General features: G+C 45.4%; 1 protein-coding gene across 1 annotated transcript in view; it reads left to right on the top strand.

Annotated features, from left to right (window-relative positions):
- The first annotated feature begins 6,849 nt into the window (after nt 1-6,849).
- Nucleotides 6,850-24,833, top strand: part of SEMA3C (semaphorin 3C) — a 256,081-nt gene continuing 238,097 nt past the window's right edge. Inside the window, exons 1-2 of the mRNA XM_075345216.1 lie at nt 6,850-7,090; nt 12,129-12,279. Coding sequence (XP_075201331.1) covers nt 12,177-12,279 — 103 coding nt within the window. The 5' untranslated portion in view covers nt 6,850-7,090; nt 12,129-12,176. The remainder of the gene's footprint in view (nt 7,091-12,128; nt 12,280-24,833) is intronic.

Raw genomic sequence — 24,833 nt, 5'->3', positions numbered from 1 at the left:
ACAGAGACTGCCAGTCAGGGAAAGAGACAGCCAGACAGAGACAGAGAGCCAGGGAAAGACAGACAGACAGAGAAAGCCAGCCAGGGAAAGACAGACAGAGACTGCCAGTCAGGAAAAGACAGACAGAGACTGCCAGTCAGGGAAAGAGACAGCCATACAGGGAAAGACAAACAGAGACTGCCAGTCAGGGAAAGACAGACAGAGACTACCAGTCAGGGAAAGAGACCGCCAGCCAGGGAAAGAGACAGACAGACAGAGACAGCCATCCAGGGAAAAAAACAGACAGACTGAGTCAGCCAGCCAGGGAAAGAGACAGAGACAGCCAGCCAGGGAAAGACAGACAGACAGAGACAGACAGCCAGGGAAAAGACAGACAGATAGAGACAGCCAGCCAGGGAAAAACAGACAGACAGAGAAAGCCAGCCAGGGAAAAACAGACAGACAGATACAGCCAGCCAGGGAAAGAGAGACAATGAGAGACAGGCAGCCAGGGAAAGACAGACAGACAGAGAAAGACAGCCAGGGAAGGACAGACAGACAGAGAAAGCCAGCCAGGGAAAGAGACAGAGACAGCCAGCCAGGGAAAGACAGACAGACAGAGGCAGACAGCCAGGAAAAAGACAGACAGATAGAGACAGCCAGCCAGGGAAAAACAGACAAACAGATACAGCCAGCCAGGGAAAGAGAGACAAAGAGAGACAGACAGCCAGGGAAAGACAGACAGACAGAGAAAGACAGCCAGGGAAGGACAGACAGACAGAGAAAGCCAGCCAGGGAAAGAGACAGCCAGACAGGGAAAGCCAGCCAGGGAAAGAGATAGCCAGACAGGGAAAGCCAACCAGGGAAAAAGACAGACAGAGACAGCCAGCCAGGGAAAGAGACAGACAGAGACAGCCACCCAGGGACAGACAGACAGAGAGAGAAAGCCTGCCAGGGAAAGACAGACAGACAGAGGAAGCCAGCCAGGGAAAGACACACAGACAAAGAAAGCCAGCCAGGGAAAGACAGACAGACGAGAGAAAGCCAGCCAGGGAAAGACAGACAGAGACAGCCAGTCAGGAAAAAAGACAGCCAAACAGGGAAAGACAAACAGACAGAGACTGCCAGTCAGGGAAAGAGACAGCCAGACAGAGACAGAGAGCCAGGGAAAGACAGACAGACAGAGAAAGCCAGCCAGGGAAAGACAGACAGAGACTGCCAGTCAGGAAAAGACAGACAGAGACTGCCAGTCAGGGAAAGAGACAGCCAGACAGGGAAAGACAAACAGACAGAGACTGCCAGTCAGGGAAAGACAGACAGAGACTGCCAGTCAGGGAAAGAGACCGCCAGACAGGGAAAGAGACAGACAGACAGAGACAGCCAGCCAGGGAAAGACAGACAGAGACAGACAAAAACAGGGAAAGAGATAGACAGACAGAGACAGCCAGCCAAGGAAAGACAGACAGACAGAGACTGCCAGTCAGGGAAAGAGACAGCCAGACAGAGACAGCCAGCCAGGAAAAGACAAGACAGACAGAGACAGCCAGCCAGGGAAAGACAGACAGAGACAGACAAACAAAGACAGGGAAAGAGATAGACAGACAGAGACAGCCAGCCAAGGAAAGACAGACAGACAGAGACTGCCATTCATGGAAAGAGACAGCCAGACAGGGAAAGACAGACAGAAAGAGACTGCCAGTCAGGGAAAGAGACAGCCAGACAGGGAAAGACAGCCAGGGAAAGACACACAGACAGAAACTGCCAGTCAGGGAAAGACAGACAGAGACTGCCAGTCAGGGAAAGAGACAGCCAGACAGGGAAAGACAAACAGACAGAGACTGCCAGTCAGGGAAAGAAAGACAGAGACTGCCAGTCAGGGAAAGAGACCGCCAGACAGGGAAAGAGACAGACAGAGCCAGCCAGCCAGGGAAAGACAGACAGAGACAGACAAAGACAGGGAAAGAGATAGACAGACAGAGACAGCCAGCCAAGGAAAGACAGACAGACAGAGACTGCCAGTCAGGGAAAGAGACAGTCAGACATGGAAAGACAGACAGACAGAGACTGCCAGTCAGGGAAAGACAGACAGAGACTGCCAGTTAGGGAAAGAGACAGCCAGAAAGGGAAAGAGACAGAGACAGACAGCCAGCCAGGGAAAGACAGACAGAAACAGACAAACAAACACAGGGGAAGAGACAGACAGACAGACAGACAGCCAGGGAAAGACAGACGGACAGGGAAAGACAGACAAAGACTGCCAGTCAGGGAAAGTGACAGCTAGACAGGGATAGACAGCCAGGGAAAGACAGACTGACAGAGACAGCCAGCCAGAGAAAGACAGAGACAGCCAGCCAGGGAAAGATAGACAAAGACTGCCAGTCAGGGAAAGAGACAGCCAGACAGGGAAAGACAGAAGAAAATGCCAGTCAGGGAAAGAGACAGCCATACAGACACAGTCAACCAGGGAAAGACAGACAGAGACAGCCAGTCAGGGAAAGAGACAGCCAGACAGGGAAAGAGACAGACAGACAGAAACAGCCAGCCAGGGAAAGACAGACAGACAGAGACTGCCAGTTAGGGAAAGAGAAAGCCAGACAGGGAAAGACAGACAGAGACTGCTAGTCAGGGAAACAGACAGCCAGACAGAGACAGCCAACAAGGGAAAGACAGACAGAGACAGCCAGACAGGGAAAGAAAAGACAGACAGAGACAGACAGTCACGGAAAGAGACAGCCAGCCAGGGAAAGACAGACAGAGACAGACAAACAGACAGGGAAAGAGACAGAGACTGCCAGCCAGAAAAAGAGACAGACAGACTACATGCACATATACACACACAGCTCTACAACAGGCACATCTCCTTACACACACTATACATTACCTCATCTTGCAGTTCCTGATCAGTGCAGAGCAGGAGAGGAGACACTGGGAGCTGCACAGAGGCTGCAGCAGCTGAACAGCGACAGAACCTGTCAGGTCACCGTTCATGTGATCAGGCAAGGTCCTTCACTTCTCAGACTCCGTTCTGTTCCAATATATTTCCAGTTCTGCACCGATCACATAAATCAGTGCAGGGAAAGAGAGGGCAGCTGTCTATGAGCGACCCGGGCCCCCTCATTGCCCTGATGGGGGCCCCACACCCTGGGGCCCGGTGAGAAGAGGCATGAAAGGGGAGGGGCCTGGGCTGTCAGCGGCCCCGCCCCCTCCTGGCTTCTGCTCACGGGGCCCTTTACAGGAATCACATTTGTAATTCCCTCATGGCGGCGCTGGTCCTGCCGATGTGCTGCAGGGCGGGCGGATGACCCAGCAGCTTAAAAATGTTTTATGTGGATTATAATGAGGGCAATTTACTGTTCGGAGCATGGGCCCCCTGGATCCCCGGCCCCCGGGCGGTAGCCCAGATTGCCCTCATTATAATCTGCCTTAGCCTAGAGCTACTTGGGAACCCCTCTGTTTCTGTCTTGGTCCTATTGCAGGCAGCCTGGACTATTTAAGGGGTTCAGTCCCCGGTCCCCTTTTTGCTGCTTGTACTTCAGACTTTTTGGGTTGGCGATGGACCCTGGAGATCTTCTCACCCGGCAGAGTTAACAAGTGACCATAAAGTTTCCCAGTGTCCTAGGGTCTGCACCCCGCCTTGTGCTGAGTCCCGTGAGCCTTGGTTCCGAACTTCCACAGGTAACCCACGGTGCCTGGATTCCCGTTCCGTACTCCACAGTTCTCACTCCTTTTACAGCACTCTGTTCTCACTGCAGGTCTTTTCAGTACTTTACACTTTCTACTACTACTACTCTCCTCCTCTCCTCAGACTTTCCTGACAGACTGTCCTGACAGAGACTGCTTCCTTCTTTACCTCATTCTGACTGACTGCACACCACTTCCTCCCGCCTTTTCCAACTGACCACTGGCCCCTCCCCCTCACTGGGTCTCTCCCTACAGGCTGGGTGGCTACATCCAATCACTGCCCTCCCCTTTTACCTGTTGCTAGGCAGTCTCCCAGGTTGGTGTTGGGGTTGTGTATTTGGCCTGAAGGTGCTGGTGCGTTTGCTCTGGCACGGATATTCCGGGGTTTGCATTTCCACGGGTTACATTTGTGGCACCTAGTACCGCAGGGGTGCTACATGTACATACTACTTGCTGGGAGATCTCAAAACGCACCAAAGACGCAGCAAAAGATGCCCTGTGTGAACTTAGCCTAAAGGAAAGAAAACAGAAGACACAACAGTATGCTGCTCAAATCCACCTCCAGGTGGCGCCCAAAAAGCATCATCCAAATCTCCTGCAAGGCTGACATTGTCAAATAGAATGGAACTTCAGCCACTGCTTACAGCTGGAACCCGTTCTCCAGAAGAAACAGCCTCTAAGGCTCTGTGCGCACTAGAAATGAGAAGTTTCTCAAGAAAATTTCTTGAGAAACATCTGGGAGTGAAAGATTTCCGGACCTCCGGAAAAAATCCGCACCAAATCCGCATGCGGATTTGCCGCGGAATAGCCGCGGAATTGCCGCGATTTTCCCGCGGGTGGTTCCCTGCGGATTTTTGCAGGCTGTACTGCCGAAATCCGCAGGGTACCTGCGGAAATAATGGACATGTTCATTTTCTCAAGAAAGTTTCTCGAGAAATTCTTCTCAAGGAAATTTCTTGAGAAAAATCCGCACCAGTGCGCACAGCTATTTTTTTTTACCATAGGATTTGCTGGGAAATGTCTGCACAAAGATTGCAGACATTTCTCAAGAAATTTCCGCGGCAAATCCGCGGGTAAATCCACGGGTAAAACGCACTAGTGCGCACATAGCCTAAAGAAGGAAAACTTTTCAGCTGTGATAACTGTGTCAGCCTGATCCAACATCTCCTGGCTGCCATACTGAAGGAGGTGACAAGTTCTCACCAAAGGGCTCCTGACCCCTCTTCTTGGAGAAGCCATGCTTCTTCTTCACTCCTGTTGGTCCGGACCCTGGTTCTTTAGACTTCTTTCTTCATGTGCCCCTCCTCTGTGCCCTTGAAACTGACCTTCTGGAGTGATCACCTACTTCATGGCCCACTTCTTTTCTGTACACCGACTGCAAGATTTGCTCTCCACAGACTTCCTGTGTGATCTGCTCAGATAGAAGGTAAGGAACCACATCTCCTGTACATGTCGCACACATCTTTTGTACATGGAGCACACATCTCTAGGACATGGAGCACACATCTCTAGGACATGGAGCATAGATACCCATATCTTCTGTACATAGAGCACACATCCCCACATCTTTTGTAAATGTGAAACACATCATGTCTGTACATGGAGCACACATCTCCTGTACATGGAGCACACATCTCCTGTACATGGAGCACACATCTCCTGTACATGGAGCACACATCTCCTGTACATGGAGCACACATCTCCTGTACATGGAGCACACATCTCCTGTACATGGAGCACACATCTCCACATCTTCTGTACATGGAGCACACATCTCCATATCTTCTGTACATGGAGCACACATCTCCACATCTTCTGTACTTGGAGCACACATCTCCTGTGCATGGAGCACACATCTCCTGCACATGGAGCATAAATCTCCACATCTTCTGTACATGGAGCACATATCTCAACATCTTCTGTACTTGAAGCACACATCTTGTGTACATGGAACACACATATCCACATCTTCTGTACTTGGAGCACACATCTTGTGTACATGGAACACACATATCCACATCTTCTGTACTTGGAGCACACATCTTGTGTACATGGAACACACATATCCACATCTTCTGTACTTGGAGCACACATCTTGTGTACATGGAGCACACATCTACACATCTTCTGTACATGGAGAACACATCTCATTATCTCCTCTACATGGAACACACATCCCCACATCTTCGGTACATGGAGCACACATCACATCTGTACATGGAGCACACATGTCCTGTACATGGAGCACACATCTCCTGTACATGGAGCACACATGTCCTGTACATGGAGCACACATCTCCTGTATTTCCTGTACATGGAGCACACATCTCCACATCTCCTGTACTTGGAGCACACATCTTGTGTACATGGAGCACACATCTCCTGTACATGGAGCACACATCTCTACATCTTCTGTACATGGAGCACACATCTCCTGTGCATGGAGCACACATATCCACATCTCCTGTGCATTGAACACACATGTCCTGTATTTCCTGTACATGGAGCACACATCTCCACATCTGAGCATGGAGCACACATGTCCTGTATTTCCTGTACATAGAGCACACATCTCCACATCTGAGCATGGAGCACACATGTCCTGTATTTCCTCTACATGGAGCACACATGTCCTGTATTTCCTGTGCATGGAGCACACATCTCTGGATCTCCTGTGCATGGAGCACACATCTCTGGATCTCCTGTGCATGGAACACACATGTCCTGTATTTCCTCTACATGGAGCACACATGTCCTGTATTTCCTGTACATGGAGCACACATCTCTGGATCTCCTGTGCATGGAGCACACATCTCTGGATCTCCTGTGCATGGAACACACATGTCCTGTATTTCCTCTACATGGAGCACACATGTCCTGTATTTCCTGTACATGGAGCACACATCTCTGGATCTCCTGTGCATGGAGCACACATTTGTACGTGAAGCGCACACATCTCCATATTGTCTGTCCATGTAGCCCACATCTCTACATTCCCACTAGCTACTTATGACACTTTCACTCCATGAAATATAGACTATTGAGGAGACAACCCCACGGCTCTGCTGCAGCTGCACAACCTGGAGCCATGTCTGATAGAGCAGGGTCTGCAGCCACCAGAGTCCAGCATCGGCCACTGAGGGAGGGCAGCAGTGGTCCAGCAGCAGGTCCTCCTCCCGTGTCAGCAGTGATGGGTGTGGCTGACTCCTCAGCAGTGTGCGAGCAGCCAGATAGCAGCACGTCTCCCCCGCACTGACTGACACCACTCGGCTACTTTCCATGCACCGTGCGCTCCGCAGACATTGCTGACTGAATATCCGTGGAGCGGGATTAGCACTCCGAGCAGCAGAGAGCGGACTGCTAATGGGAAGGAGCAGCGCCCGGGGTCCATGAGCGGCGGAGGCGCAGCCTGTGCTTCCTCCAGAGTTCGGTAAGTTACTGTCCATGTGCAGCAATGACAGCTGTGGAGCCGAACTTCTGCCAGGAGGAAGCAGACACCTGCCCTGCCCAGCCGGGCTGCTATACAGCAGGCGTGTATTATACATGTGGCTACTTCACCTCCACCATGGGCTAGTATATAGCAGTCCTTATCTTATACATGTGGCTACTTCACCTCCCGCATGGGCTAGTATACAGCAGGCGTGTATTATACATGTGGCTACTTCACCTCCAGCATGGGCTAGTATACAGCAGGCGTGTATTATACATGTGGCTACTTCACCTCCAGCATGGGCTAGTATACAGCAGTCCTTATCTTATACATGTGGCTACTTCACCTCCAGCATGGACTAGTATACAGCAGGCGTGTATTATACATGTGGCTACTTCACCTCCAGCATGGGCTAGTATACAGCAGTCCTTATCTTATACATGTGGCTACTTCACCTCCCGCATGGGCTAGTGTACAGCAGTCCTTATCTTATACATGTGGCTACTTCACCTCCCGCATGGGCTAGTATACAGCAGTCCTTATCTTATACAGGTGGCTACTTCACCTCCCGCATGGGCTAGTATACAGCAGGCGTGTATTATACATGTGGCTACTTCACCTCCAGCATGGGCTAGTATACAGCAGTCCTTATCTTATACATGTGGCTACTTCACCTCCCGCATGGGCTAGTATACAGCAGTCCTTATCTTATACAGGTGGCTACTTCACCTCCCGCATGGGCTAGTATACAGCAGGCGTGTATTATACATGTGGCTACTTCACCTCCAGCATGGGCTAGTATACAGCAGTCCTTATACATGTGGCTACTTCACCTCCCGCATGGGCTAGTATACAGCAGGCGTGTATTATACATGTGGCTACTTCACCTCCAGCATGGGCTAGTATACAGCAGGCGTGTATTATACATGTGGCTAATTCACCTCCCGCATGGGCTAGTATACAGCAGTCCTTATCTTATACATGTGGCTAATTCACCTCCAGCATGGGCTAGTATACAGCAGTCCTTATCTTATACATGTGGCTAATTCACCTCCCGCATGGGCTAGTATACAGCAGTCCTTATCTTATACATGTGGCTAATTCACCTCCAGCATGGGCTAGTATACAGCAGTCCTTATCTTATACATGTGGCTAATTCACCTCCAGCATGGGCTAGTATACAGCAGTCCTTATCTTATACATGTGGCTAATTGACCTCCAGCATGGGCTAGTATATAGCAGTCCTTATACATGTGGCTAATTGACCTCCAGCATGGGCTAGTATACAGCAGTCCTTATCTTATACATGTGGCTAATTCACCTCCAGCATGGGCTAGTATACAGCAGGCGTGTATTATACATGTGGCTACTTCACCTCCAGCATGGGCTAGTATACAGCAGTCCTTATACATGTGGCTACTTCACCTCCCGCATGGGCTAGTATACAGCAGGCGTGTATTATACATGTGGCTACTTCACCTCCAGCATGGGCTAGTATACAGCAGGCGTGTATTATACATGTGGCTAATTCACCTCCCGCATGGGCTAGTATACAGCAGTCCTTATCTTATACATGTGGCTAATTCACCTCCAGCATGGGCTAGTATACAGCAGTCCTTATCTTATACATGTGGCTAATTCACCTCCCGCATGGGCTAGTATACAGCAGTCCTTATCTTATACATGTGGCTAATTCACCTCCAGCATGGGCTAGTATACAGCAGTCCTTATCTTATACATGTGGCTAATTCACCTCCAGCATGGGCTAGTATACAGCAGTCCTTATCTTATACATGTGGCTAATTGACCTCCAGCATGGGCTAGTATATAGCAGTCCTTATACATGTGGCTAATTGACCTCCAGCATGGGCTAGTATACAGCAGTCCTTATCTTATACATGTGGCTAATTCACCTCCAGCATGGGCTAGTATACAGCAGTCCTTATCTTATACATGTGGCTAATTCACCTCCAGCATGGGCTAGTATACAGCAGTCCTTATCTTATACATGTGGCTACTTCACCTCCAGCATGGGCTAGTATACAGCAGTCCGTATCTTATACATGTGGCTAATTCACCTCCACCATGGACTAGTATATAGCAGTCCTTATCTTATACATGTGGCTACTTCACCTCCACCATGGGCTAGTATACAGCAGTCCTTATACATGTGGCTAATTCACCACCAGCATGGGCTAGTATATAGCAGTCCTTATTTTATACATGTGACTTTAACCCCTACAACCTGGGCTACTATATAGCAGTTGTTAACTTACATAGACTCTTCTGTGGCTCTTTCCCTTCCAGCCTGAGCTAGTACATAGCATTCCTTATCTTATATAGACCTTTATGTGGCTCTTTCTCCTCCAGATTGGGCCAGTACATAGCAGTCCTTATCTTATATAGACCTTTATGTGGCTCTTTCGCCTCCAGATTGGGCCAGTACATAGCAGTCCTTATCTTATATAGACCTTTATGTGGCTCTTTCTCCTCCAGATTGGGCCAGTACATAGCAGTCCTTATCTTATATAGACCTTTATGTGGCTCTTTCTCCTCCAGATTGGGCCAGTACATAGCAGTCCTTATCTTATATAGACCTTTATGTGGCTCTTTCGCCTCCAGATTGGGCCAGTACATAGCAGTCCTTATCTTATATAGACTTTTATGTGGCTGTTTACATTCTAGATTGTACAATGACCTGCAGCACATTGTTTCTCTTTATTCCAAGCCCCAAATCATTGCTCCCTAATAGACATTTCTATACATATACTAATTGCAGAGTTAGATAGGGAAATTACTTTTATACTTTACATGTAATGTAAATGATAATAGAGTTGTGTACCAGCATATATGGGGTTAAGCTGCTTACACACGGTGGCTCAGTGGTTAGCACTGCAGTCTTGCAGCGCTGGGGTCCTGGGTACAAATCCCACCAAGGACACCATCTGCAAGGAGTTTGTATGTTCTCCCCGTGTTTGCGTGGGTTTCCTCCGAGCACTCCAAAAACATACAGATAGGGACTCTAGATTGTGAGCCCCAATGGGGACAGTGTTGCCAATGTATGTAAAGCGCTGTGGAATTAATAGCACTATATAAATGAATAAACATTATTATTATTATTATTATTATTACACATGTGACACTGTAGCACATTTTGGGTTAAGTATTTATATTGATCGGTACAGTGGCTGGTGATTAGATACAGAACATGAAGGAGGACATCTGTTCAGAGGCAGATTTTAGGGGTTCACGGCAGACAATGGGCATCTCTTCCGTCTCTTGTACCTACAGTGACACCAGTCATCAGAGAACAGAAGTAGGATATTATTCATGGCTCCGTTGTGACATAATGTGTAATAACTCTCATCATTGTAGGTGACAAGTGTCCTGATACTCGTCTTGAAGCTCTGGGCTATAGGGCAGAAGGGTGACTGCTTGTACATGGGATGTTGTCCTTTCTGCCAATAATCTCAGCACTACGATTACCTAGTTTGTATTTGCGGAGAAGTCGTCATCTTCCTCTTCGTAGAATGGGCCACATGTATCATCGTAGATAATAACATGCACCATTGCTAGGGTGCTGGTGTTGTGTGCCAAATTATGGCTCCTCCTGGACAGGAACTGTATTCTGTAAGGGCGAAGACACTTTAGAAAATGGTCCCTAAAATTGTACTAAAGATGTACCAAATATTGGTGTAATGGACTGTGGAAGACATGGGCTTATTTGCTGTATGTGCCACTTTTACACTTGATTCCATTGCGGATTATCCAGCTATACTATTAAGTGCAGGCCTTAGACTGTGCCTCATTGAGGTTTGGATAAAAACTACAGGAAACAGAGGGCACCAGACCTTACAGACATACCTGCATAAATGGATATATCAATTCCAGGCAATCTGCTCACCTGAAGGAGTTGTGAGGGCACAATGCCTGTAAAGGAACGAGAGCGGTTGCTGCTGCCTCTTGGCTGGGGATGAACTTCACCAGGATGCTTGACACGAAGAGACACTTCACGTTTTTGGCTGCACTCCCAAAACAAGATCTTTGGTCCAATTATATGTCAACAGTTTTTATTCTACAACGTGTTTCCATTCTGGACCAGCATCCAGGGTAAAAACCAACTGGTCAAAACGTGTTATGGAATAACAAAACATTGACTTATATCACTGGATCAAGGATCTTCTTTCGGAAGTGTAGCTAAAACCGTTAATTATCTCTTCTTGTCATAGAGGTTGTGAGAGTGCTGTGTGTATATAGGTCTAATTAGAGAACCTAATACAAACCCTCCTGGAGACCCCCAATACAAACTCAGCCTAGATCCGGAGCTCGTTTATGACCAGTTATGGTCCAGCATCATATTGTCCAGAGTGCAGAATCTAACCTGGAAGATTTTTATACTCTGCTGGTATAGAAACCAGAACCGCATACTTTATATATGATGACAAGTTAGACTTCTGCATTTGCAGCTTGTGCATCTATTACAGGTGACAGAGTGTCAGCACAGAAAGGACCAGCCTGCCTCCACGCGTTTCGCAGCAGATCGCAGGCCCTTCTTGTGTTTGCTTTATATTGGGTTACATTGGGGTTTGCACCAGGTGAATGTTAATACCACCGCCTTATAACCTGTTTGAAGAGAGCTGATGTTTGCTTTGCTTTAGCTTATGTGCCTTATGGATGATGAGACTTTAATGTGTCTGTCCTGTTTGAAGAGAAGTCCACAAGATGTTATCACAGCTGAGAAAATGTGGGAGAAGCTTATGGTGTTTATTCAGCTTATTATTCCCTTCCAGGCAGTGGAAAGCCTGGTCTGACTACAAGTGCGATGGGTATCCTATGAGTACCTGCTCATTTAAAGCTATACGACGTCTGTTATTTGGGCACAGGGGACATAGCCTTCACAGTTTGGGCTTTGGCTGGTCCTCCTCCAGCAGGTGAACGATTCACATACAACTCTTCAATGTTTGCTGCCTCGATATATCCTAATACATGGGTTAATGGAAACGAGTGTGTCTTATGATTTCACCTTCTTCTATTACAGGTTGAACGGCCGGGATTTATATATAGAAATAAATACCATTCTACCAGCATGGAATCTGTGGCACTCAAGGTTATAATCGGGTTAGCTGTATACATCAGCTGTACCACGGGATCAGCACAGCCGCAGGCAAGAGTTTCACTGACATTCGATGGTAAGACATATACCCTTTATCTTATAGACGTAATAGCAGCAGCCGTTATCTCGCATGGTTTATGCACATGTCAGTTTTGGAGAGGAGTCTAATCTGTGAAGAATGAGATATGAAATGGAGAGCTATACATTTCTATATAAATCAGTCTGAGGGTAAAAGTGCAGCGCGCCATGCCAGCACCACAGGCTTACTCATTGTACCGTCTGGGCCTGATTGATTCTTCTGCTACTGCTCGCTGGATTGCAGTCAAGGTTAGATCTGGCGGTATAGCTTACATACTATGAAAGGCATATGAGAACCAAGCGCAGACTTGGCAGAGCTCTGGCTTATTAAAACCAAACTTTTCCTCCTGAATGATGTCAAATTCCTTACGGAATGAATACATAATGGAAATAGCATGATGTGAAAGCCTGAAGACTAGTGATACTGTAGATACAGAATGGAAAATACAATATATTCCTGCTTGTGTCTGAAAACACCTACTAAAATTCAAGGGGGCTGTAGACTTTGCTCAGACGTGACCCATGTGCAGAACTCTCAGTGTGGCGTATGGCTTCATAATATTATCTTTTTTAGATGACTTGGTGTTGTGTTGTTTCCTGTATAAGAATATTTGGAGGTGTTTATTTGGAGATTACCATATATACTCGAGTATAAGCCGACCCGAATATAAGCCGAGGCACCTAATTTTACCACAAAAATACTGGGAAAACTTATTGAATCAAGTATAAGCCTAGGGTGGGAAATACAGCAGCTACTGGTAAATTTAACTTAAAAAACAAAAAAACAAAAAACATACCAATAACATTTCACTTTGTGACCCCCTTGTAGTAATGTTCCCCTCCTTGTGCCGTGTAGCAATGTGCCCCATTCTTGTGCCCTGTAGCAATGTGCCCCATTCTTGTGCCCTGTAGTAATGTGCCCCATCCTTGTCCCCTGTAGTAATATCCCCATCCTTGTGCCCTGTAGTAGTGGGCCCCATCCTTGTCTCCCATAGTAATGTGCCCATCCTTGTGCCCTGTAGTAGTGGGCCCCATCCTTGTCTCCCGTAGTAATGTGCCCATCCTTGTGCCCTGTAGTAGTGGGCCCCATCCTTGTCTTCCGTAGTAATGTGCCCATCCTGGCGCCCTGTAGTAATGTGTCCCATCCTTGCGCCCTGTAGTAATGTGTCCATCCTTGTGCTCTGTAGTAATGTCCCAATCCTTGTGCCCTGTAGTAGTGGGCCCCATCCTTGTCTCCCGTAGTAATGTGCCCATCCTTGTGCCCTGTAGTAGTGGGCCCCATCCTTGTCTTCCACAGTAATGTGCCCATCCTGGCGCCCTGTAGTAATGTGCCCCATCCTTGCGCCCTGTAGTAATGTGTCCATCCTTGTGCTCTGTAGTAATGTCCCAATCCTTGTGCCCTGTAGTAATGTCCCCATTCTTGTCTCCTGTAGTAATGTGCCCATGCTTTAGTAATGTCCTCATAATGGTCCTCTTCTTGTCCCCTATGCCATTGTTCACATACACACCCAACAGTCTTCTTACCTGTCCTCCGTTCCCTCGGTGTCATCTTACATGCTTCTTGCAGACCGCAGGCACATAGACCACTCGATGATCTAGGCCAGTTTAGGGGGCCACTGCTTCCGTCAGTGCTTGATTTACTTCAGTTGAATGATTTGCGGTGCTACAAATCATTCAACTGAAGTAAAGTTCTGATGGCAGCGGCAGCCCCTTATACCGGCTGAGATCATCGATGGGTCTATGTGCCTATGGTCCGCAATAATCAGTTAAGAGGACACAGAGGGAGTGGAGGACAGGTGAGAAAAAGTTGGCTTATACACAAGTATATACGGTACGTTTCTTGTTGAGCTTTCTTAGTTATTACACTATTCATGTATTTTATTATCGTTTGTGACTGATATCTGTTTCAATCAATGCAATTTTTCTGCTGTAAATTAATTACCCAACATGTGGTGGGAGTCATGGATTCTCAGGGCTTTCCAGCTTGATATAAAACGATATGCCTTTTGTGTCCTTGTGTATGTATTCCTCTTTCTCATGAATGTGGCTTTATAAACATGCCAAAATCCACATGTGATGAAGATTATAGGAAAAATAAATCAGTTAAAGGGTATTTCCGGGACTTTTTTTATGAGCCTATGCACTAACAGGCAGATAGTTGCTACCTACCTGCCTGCTGTGCTCGTCACGGAATGTGACTGTTCCTGCCAGCGATACAGTGTCTTCGTTAACAAGGCAGAGGCTTCTTTCCGCTCTGCTTAGTAGACTGGGTAGGGTAGCTGATGTGATACTGATTGACAGCCGTCTCTCCGCTGCCTAAATGGGGGAGCCAGCTGTCAATCAACATAACTCCGACTGTCCCGCCCTCTCAACAGAACAGAGCGGATGAGAAGCCGCCGTTCTGGTGATGCGACATCAGCAGCATCAGCTGAATCACCGGCAGGAGCGGACCATGACCACTGTGCGCCAGTGAAGAACAGCTCCGGGCTCAACTACATGCTTAAGCAATTTTTTTTAAAAAAGTCCTGGATATACCCTTTAATCATCTAATAGCCGAAAGACTTCATGGCATAATAATTTTCAGTGGAAGTTTCGGCAAATGCTGCTGAGTTATTTTACCTGGTGGTTTACTGTGACATATCAATATGCAATTTACCATTTATTGCTATTGTGATTTTAGAAGATCCTGGTAAGGGATTCACTGGATAGTGCAACCATGTGCAGAAGGAAAAGGGACTGTTATATAGGACTATCTATCTAAGATGTCTTCTGTGCACAGAATCATATATACTGGATGTAATAGTTGTCCCCAGGCACAGCCCAATAGGTGGCTGTCTTATAGAACTATATATTTCATGATGGCAGGAGAGGTGGCTGTCATATAGGAGCATGTATATAGTACTGGCCCCAATGCACAGACTGTTATGTGACTGATATAAAGGACAATACATTTAAGATGTTTTCTATGCACAGAAGCATTGTCAGCTGTAAATTAGAGCTATATATATAGGCTGTGAAAACACTTCTATCTGATGTATAGTAATATATAAATGTACAAATATATATGTACAGTCATGGCCGAGTGTTGAAATTGTTCTAGAAAATGAAGTATTTCTCCCAGATAATTACTTCAATTACACATATTTTGTTATACATGTTTATTTCCTTTGTGTTTATTGAAACAACACAAAACTAAAAACAAAAAAGGCAAATTGGACATAATTTCACACAAAACCACAAAAATGGACTGGAAAAAAATTGTTGGCAACGTTGCAAATTGTAGATAAACAACTTTATTTCAAGCATATGCTGCTTATTCAAACTCACCTGTGGCAAGTAACAGTTGTGGGCAATATGAAAATCATACCTGAAACCAGATTAAAAGCGGAGAAGTTAACTCAATTTTAACATTGTGTGTTTGTGTATACCACACTAAACATGGAGAACAGAAAGAGGAGAAGAGAACTGTCTGAGAACTTGAGAACCAAAATTGTTGAAAAATATCAACAATCTCAAGGTTACAAGTCTCCATAAATCTTGATTTTCCTTTGTCCATCATGCACAACATAATCAAGAAGTTTACAACCCATGGCACTGTAGCTAATCTTCCTGGAAGTGGACAGCAGAGAAAACTTGATAAAAGTTTGCAACATAGAATAGTTCAGATGGTGAATAAGAAGCCCCAATTAAGTGTCAAAGGAATTCAAGCTATCCTGCAGGCTCAGGGTGCATCAGTGTCAGCATGAACTATCCATCGACATATAAATGAAATGAAACACTATGGCAGGAGACCCAGAAGTACCTCACTGCACACACAGACATAAAAAAGCTAGGCTGCCATTTGCCAAAATGAATTTGAGTAAGCCAAAATCCTTCAGGTAAATTGTCTTGTGGACAAGATGAGACCAAGATAGCTTTTTAGGAGAGCACATCATTCCACTCTTTACCAACATGGAATGAGGCCTGCAAAGAAAAAACACTGTACCTACAGTCAAATAGGTTCAAAGATGTTTTGGGGTTGTTTTGCTTCCTCTGGCACGGTGTGCTTTGACTGTATACAAGGCATCATGAAATCTGAAGAATACCATAGGATTTTGGGTCACAATGTAGTGCCCATTGTTAGAAAGTTGAGTTTGAGTCCTAGGTCATGGGTCTTCGAACAGGACAAGGACCACAAACATACTTCAAGAAGCACCCAGAAATGGATGGAAACAAAGCGCTGGAGTTCTGAAATGGCCAGCAGTGAGTCCAGATCTAAATCCCATTGATCAGCTGTAGAGAGATCTTAAAATTGTTGTTGGGAGAAGACATCCTTCAAATATGAGAGACCTGGAGCAGTTTACAAAAAAAGTGGTCCAGAATTGCAGTAGAGAGGTGGAAGAAGCTTGCTGATAGTTATAGGAAGCAATTTATTGCAGTGATTTATTCCAAAGGGTAAGCAACCAAATATGAAGTTGAGGGTGCCAACACTTTTGGGGGTTTGCTTAAAATTGTCCAATTGGCCTTTTTTCTCCGTTTTCTTTTGTGTTGTTCCAATACACACAAAGAAAATAAGCATGTATATGACAAAACATGTTATTGCAATACATTTCTGGGAGAAATACAGTAATGCCCCCTGCACAGCCTGATAGATAACTGTCATATAGGAGTCCTATAGGGCTATATATACAATGGAGGTTTCCATGCACAGATGTATAGGTTACTGATATATAAGACTACATATTTAAATTGTCTTGTATGCACATAAGCATTGTTAGCTGTCATATATAGTAGTTATATATATGATAGCTATGGTATATATAGTAGTGGATATATATAGTAGTGCCCACTGTGTACAGCATGATAGTGGCTGTCATGTAGGGTTATATATTTCAAATGTCTTTCTAGAAGCACTGTTAGCCATCATATAGGGTTATATATACAGTATGGTAATGCAATCCCCCTTCACAGTCAGATGGATGGCTGTCGTATAGCGCTCTATATTTCATGAAGGACCCATACATGGCAGGACAGGTGGCTGTCATATAGAGCTACATATGTATTAGTGGCCCCCTGCACAGCCTGATATGTTACTGATTTATAAGACTATATATTTAACATGCCTTGTATGCACAGACGCATTGTGAGCTGTCATGTAGGGCTATATATGTAGTAGTGCCCCCCTCCCCTTTTCACAGCCTGATAGATGGCTGTCATCTAGGACCATATATTTAATAGTAGACCCCATGCACAGCAGCATACGTGCTTGTTCTTAAATAGGGATGAACAGACGTGTATAAGTTTGGGTTTGTTGGATTTTGCCAGACCTTAGTTCGGTTTGGGACCCGGAATTGATCCAAACTTAACCCCGGATCCTCAATGGGGACCCGAGCTTCTCAGAAGCGTGAGAAATGCCAGGCTGCCACTGACAAGCAGTGACCTAGGGAGCCTCGTTCTGAGAATGTTCTCAGACCTAAGCTCCATAGGAATCGATGGGTGTCACGGGACATTGCACCATTGGATTACGTCGGAACGTGAAGGATTTCTTCTTAATTAATTAATTGAAGAACGTTCCCATATCATAACAAATATGTCCAAAGGAAGACTATGTGAAGATATTCCCCATTGCTCTGGTTGTCTCGGTGGTTTTTATTCCAGTGTTCCCCAACTCCTTTCCTCACCAACAGTGCATGTTTTCAGGATTTCCTAAATATAGCAGGTGTTGGAATTATCACCTGTGCAGGTAGTTAGTCTATCATCTTTGCAGTAGGAAATCCTGAAGACATGCAGTGTTGGTGGCTCTTGAGGACTGGAGTTGGGGAACACTGGTCTAGGCTATAGCAATGATGTGCCCATCTACAGTGGTGACTGCTCTAGTAACTGGCCTCAACAATCTTGTGCTATACATCGATGGTGCAAATGATTGACTGCAGCGGTCATGTGTACAGACAGCACGTCATAGCAGCAGCCAAGTAAACAAAGACTGGTAGTGAGAACTGGAGCAGTGCATTTGGATCAAAGGGGTACATAGCAGTTGCTATTTTATCACATTGCCAGCTCGTAGACAAATCACTTTGTTATTGCTGTATTTAGTGGATATATAAAGGCTTGATCTCTTCTGCCATTTAAATCCTATTGATTGTCTTATACTTATATGTTCCATTCATCCTATTACTTCCACTTCTTATATAAAAAGGTTTCCAAATTGAAGTGTATTTTGCATGAAAATAAGCCCCATGGTCTCCCTGTGGTGAATGTCTTTATGAGCTGTAAAGTCTGCTACCACAGGAGGTGAGGTGAGAATAGTAACGCTGATTATTAGCCTGATTAATTCTTTGTCTTACAGCTCTCTAGGTGCTAAATTTGGAACATAAATTGCTACACTCCAAAGCAATTAGGTTATAAAAAAAGGGCATAATTGTGAAAAATGAGCTTGTATTTGCTCTATCATGTTCATACTTAGCTGGTATGTTGGATGTGAATCATTGTACCAGAAGCTTCTGTCCTTGTCATGTGGACTTTTCTTTTTGTCTTTAATATCCATATATGCATTAAGTCTGGACAAATTGTGACCCGTTGGTCACATCCGACTGATTTTCTCCGTCCCACGTACAAGGACATCCAAATGGTCAAATGCAGCAGCAGTGCTATGGTGGTTCTAGGGAGTAGTGTGCACAGAGAGAGACACGGGTCGAGTGCACATGCTTCACTGTGTTCCACCTGTCTGTCGGCACGCCTCACAGTCCGCGCTCCTCACAGTCCGCGCTCCTCACAGTCCGCGCTCCTCACAGTCCGCGCTCCTCACAGTCCGCGCTCCTCACAGTCCGCGCTCCTCAATGTGTGTGCTTGACAGCAGCTGCTCGCCGGACCACCTGACCAGGACACCCAGAAAATCCTTGGCCACCACATAGTGAGCCTGTGTGAACTGATAATAAAGGCCAGTCTATATTAAACAACCGTCTAAACATGTTTATTCCTCATTGAATGACCCAAATATTTTTCACCGTGTCCAAAGTGTGCTTCACTCTGTTCCAGAAACACATTTTGTCCTGGGTGAAACGATGTGTGGGACTTATGCGCGGTACCTTTTAATGGCTTTCTAAAATAGTTAGCCATTAAAAGATATCACAAGATTATAATTTTGTTCCTCTCACTGAGAACATTCAATAATTTTTCAACTGGCTAACACTGTACCAAAACCTTTTCACTTGGGACTTATGCGCGTGACATGTGGGTCCACTCGTGACTTCATTCCACATGCGTAGATCCATATGTACAAATTCCAAATATTTTTCATTATAAGTTGAAAAATGCACATCAATTACATAATCATAATGTGTAAACCTACCCTTTGAGGGATTGTCCACTACTTGACAACCCCTTTTAAATGTCACTAGGCAGCTACATTAAATAAAAAAAGTACATTTAACTGATACACTGAACAAAAATGATACATAATGGCTGCAGCTGTCACATGACCTTGGTTATGTCACAATACCGGCTGGGAACACAGGCCTCAGAGCGGGTGAGCAACCTTGGTGCAGAAGGTAAATTTTTTTTTTTTTTTAATTTAAAGATGATTTCCTCTTATAGGTTTCTGGCCTTCCCAACTGTAGCGCTGCCTCTCCACAGTTTGTCTAGCCTGTTTCCAGCCGCAGCTTTAAAAGCATGACTTCAGCACTCGCCTCTGCTGCCATTCACGGATCTTAGGGTCTGTGCCGATGTAGACCACAGGGACCGCTTAGTTCAGTGATTGGCAGAAGTCATCAAGCCACTGCTGCAGCTAGTAAATGGAGACTGGAACAGCAGCAGCGAGGCAGCACTCTAATAAATAGTAAGTAACAATGTAATTCTGGTATTTTAACCCAAACCAGACCATTAAAGGCCAGAAACCTTTAACTGAAATAGAATAGTACCAATTGCACTGGACAAATGTTAGCGCTTAACCACAAAACCAAGGGATCTGCAGCTAGCTTTATAGGCAAAAAAACCCTTAATTTGCCTGGAACCAGGAAAAAAATTTTTATAAGAGTTTTTTTCTAAGGTAAAAAACCCCCAATTAAACCAGCGCTGATAAAGGTTTTTAATTGATGTTTTATTAAAATACTATCCTTGTTTTAGACACAAAATTAGTTCAGCACAATACACACAAAACATACAACACATAAAAAATTGACTAATAAACAGATAATTATCAGAAGGCTGGTTGAAATGCCCCGGCCGGTGGCAAAATCAACTACTAATAAAAAACTAAAAAACGTTTCAAGGTATAGGACTTACAATACTAGTATGATTAGCGCTGCAACACACTTTGTTAGAGGCTCAAAACGGTTATTAATTGCCGTAGGAAAATAATGGCTTTAAATTGCAAGCAGTGATTTCAAGAGTCCAAATACCATTATTATAAAGATACTGCGCTCCAGAATTATAGTGGTAATAGGATGGAGCCACGGCTCAACAAGGTATGTCCCAATAGGAGTTTACCTGCAGTCAGGCTCAAGAGTCAAGTTTCCATAGCTTGGATAACTGCACGATACTTTCTCCTTTGGTAAATATCAGAACATTCCCGTGCAGAGGTCCTTAGTTGATACTCCTAGACCAACCGGAGTAGAGCCAACAGAGCACTAGCCTGTGCTGATTCCCAAGACGATGATATAGCAAATACACCGCTTCTCCTGCTTCTGCAGGGGTCCTTAATTTGCGCTCCTAACACCCGGAGCAGAGCTATTAAATGGGTTTTCCATTAATATTTTATTTTCTGTCTATTGGATTGTGCCGCATGAAAATAAAAATAGTTCCTGGTGGCTCAAGTGTTTGTTTATTGGCATCGGTGGTAATGTTGCAACTACGACTCAGTTCAGTCTACTGGTTTGTCAGAACGCAACCGTCCCAGTTTCTCATGTAACCCCCTTGAAAAAATAAATTGCCCACCCCTGATATGGATGTCTTATAAAGAACCTGAAAGTATGAATGCAGAGAAAGTCATTGGCACAGCTTGAAATCATTGCATTAAATGGATAGTCGTAAGAAACACTGGTCTCCGATTATACAACATATATGTCAGCAATAAAAACATGCTTAAGTTGATTTTGATTTTTTAAAAATTGCTGAAGAAGGTTTTATTCTCATATAAGAAAATAGACTGAGCCAGACTGAGGGCAGTTACTGATGTAGTGACAATAGCACCCTACTACCTGTGACATTGTAGTCTTGTATATTAGTGCATTTGTACAATTACAACAATCAAAAATGTAAAAAATAGCAATGGAAAAATGTATAACTATGAGTAAATTCTGTATCCTATGTATACAATATGTATACTATATACACAATATACCGTAATACTCCGGAAACGCAAGTGTCTGAGCTTTCAGTCCCAACCACGTGGAACTTGAGATCCCAGTTGTAAATTGGATTACGACTTGAACAATTCTTGGGTTTTAGCTGCATTTAAGACCATTAAAAAGGAAATCATGGCTACTGCTTTTCTGAAAAAGAGAAAGGAACAAGAATGGCTGTTAATGTTGGCACGATGGTTCTAATTATGATTTAGCAGGACATCGGGAAGTACAGATTTTGTAAGACGAGGCCTTAAATATTTCTTAAATCATTTCGATCCTTTCGGTTCAAGTTGTATTGGCACTAGAAAAGTGACATTTCTAATAGGAGTCAGCAGCCCCCATAAGTGATGTGTGTGTTCTCTAGCGGCAGTGAACAAGAGATGGGGGAAAGGTCAGCCATATCTGGTACTGCTATTATGCAGAACAAGTTGGCCATTACTAATTCAGGCAGGAACTGTCTTCCTTTCTTCTCGTTTCCAGGCTTTTTTGTGATCAGAGTTATCTCTGGGTCTATTCATCATTGTCATCTATGCATAAAATTGGTGCTTTGGTTTCAGTTAAAGAGACAGAGCGACATTTTCTTGGTTAATTGCCTGAACTATACGTTTCAAGTGCACATTTGAATAGGTTGCTGCGTGTTATTCTCTTTCCCTGCTGTTCTGTAAATCTAGAGGTAAAGGAGCCCTCGCTGAAGAAAATGTCAGATCCCGCTGTAACTCTAGTCTGAGTGATGGCGAAGTATTGTTACCATGCTGTGTGGTAAATTGCTGAGAATCCTCTGTATATCTGATGAAAATGAACGTATTCCAAATGATATCGACACATACAGTGGTGGCGGATGCGTGCGGAATAATTGCACTTTGTGCTTTTGTATGCATAGTACACTTTGAATTAACTGAGAATTCTGCATTTCATTTCATTAATTTCGCGGAGTTTTGTTGATCTTTCCCACATAAGTATAATTAAAGGAATTAGCACTTGCATATTTTCACATTGCAAAATTTGATTAAATTTTTCTCAGCCCAGGCAGAATACACTTGACCTGTGGCCTTTCCTAAGCCTGGGTGTGTGAGCAGTGTGAAGAATCAGTGTCTAGGCCCGCATGCCTCTAAGTAGTATTTGCTTTCTATATTAAGTGCGTCATGGATTTGGATGTGTGCCATAACATCCTGAATGTATGCCTGTCCGTGAGGCCATAATGGTATTATGTCAGCTTCACTTCGGATCAAACCTCCTAAGCTACATTAGTAGGAGGAGTAATAGGCGCAGATCACATTAATGGGCTTTGAGTAAAGGAGTAGATGCTGCTGCTAATCTGTGGCATTACACTGAGTGATAACCGGAGGGAGAGAAAAGAAAGCAGGGCAGATTATACAGAGGGCACCTAGAGTATCCACCACCTTGGAAAACGTAGGGAGTCTCCAGCATCCATCCTCCCCGATAGCCAGTCATCCGTCTGAAATCAAAATGGAAAGGTCTTCATTAGTGATGAGCGAGCATGCTTGTTACTACTCGGTACTCGCACGAGTATCACTGTACTCGGGCTACTCGGCGGGTACCGAGTAATTTTGCAATACTCGTGCTTTACTCGTGGTCTTCATTTCTGCATGTTGGCGCTCTTTTGAGAGCCAGCCCTCATGCAGGGATTGGCTGGCAGACCACTGCAATGCCACAGCCCTGTTAGTTGTGGAATTGCAGTGATTGGCTGGCCTGCACAGCGTGACCGAGCCTTTATACCGGCCGGCGCGCTGTGCTCTGTACACAGCCATCTCATATTCCCTGCTTTCCACGCCCACAGGCGCCTATGATTGGTTGCAGTGAGACACGCCCCCACGCTGAGTGACAGGTGTCACACTGCACCCAATCACAGCAGCCGGTGGGCGGGTCTATACTGTGCAGTAAAATAAATAAATAAATAATTAAAAAAAACGGCGTGCGGTCCCCCCAATTTTAATACCAGCCAGATAAAGCCATACAGCTGAAGGCTGGTATTCTCAGGATGGGGAGCTCCACGTTATGGGGAGCCCCCCACCCTAACAATATCAGTCAGCAGCTGCCCAGAATTGCCGCATACATTATATGCGACAGTTCTGGGTCTGTACCCGGCTCTTCCCGATTTACCCTAGTGCGTTGGCAAATCGGGGTAATAAGGAGTTAATGGCAGCCCATAGCTGCCACTAAATCCTAGATTAATCATGTCAGGCGTCTCCCCGAGATTCCTTCCATGATTAATCTGTAAATTACAGTTAAAAAACACACACACCCGAAAAATCCTTTATTAGAAATAAAAAACACTAACAAAGTCCCTCATTACCAATTTATTAACCCCGACAAACCCTCCATGTCCGGCGTACTCCACGGACTCCGGCGTCGCGTCCAGCTCTGCTGCATTGAAGTGACAGGAGCTGCAGAAGACACCGCCGCTCCGGTCACCTCCACGCAGCTAATGAAGGGAATAGCGCGATCAGCTGCTGTCAGTCAGGTAACTCCCGGCCACCGCTGGATCCAGCGGTTGCCGCGATTAACCTCAGTGACAGCAGCTGATCGCTATACTCACCTCAGTTGGTGCATGGAGCTGACTGGAGCGGCGGTGAGTAGCGCGATCAGCTGAGCTGTCACTGAGGTTACCCGCGGCCACCGCTGCATCCACCGCTGGATCCAGGTAACCTCAGTGACAGCTCAGCTGATCGCTATACTCATCTCATTAGCTGCGTGGAGGTGACCGGAGCGGCGGTGTATTCTGCAGCTCCTGTCACTTCCATGCAGCAGAGCTGGACGCGACGCTGGAGGACTGTGGAGTACGCCGGACATGGAGGGTTTGTCGGGGTTAATAAATTGGTAATGAGGGACTTTGTTAGTGTTTTTTATTTCTAATAAAGGATTTTTCGGGTGTGTGTGTTTTTTAACTGTAATTTACAGATTAATCATGGAAGGAATCTCGGGGAGACACCTGACATGATTAATCTAGGATTTAGTGGCAGCTATGGGCTGCCATTAACTCCTTATTACCCCGATTTGCCAACGCACTAGGGTAAATCGGGAAGAGCCGGGTACAGCCCCAGAACTGTCGCATCTAATGTATGCGGCAATTCTGGGCGGCTGCTGACTGATATTGTTAGGGTGGGGGGCTCCCCATAACGTGGAGCTCCCCATCCTGAGAATACCAGCCTTCAGCCGTATGGCTTTATCTGGCTGGTATTAAAATTGGGGGGACCGCACGCCGTTTTTTTTA

This window comes from Anomaloglossus baeobatrachus, chromosome 4 (assembly GCF_048569485.1).
Source record: "Anomaloglossus baeobatrachus isolate aAnoBae1 chromosome 4, aAnoBae1.hap1, whole genome shotgun sequence".
NCBI classification, from domain to species: Eukaryota; Metazoa; Chordata; class Amphibia; order Anura; family Aromobatidae; genus Anomaloglossus; species Anomaloglossus baeobatrachus.
Note: the sequence above shows the minus strand (reverse complement) of the source record. Positions and strands in the feature narration are given on the sequence as shown.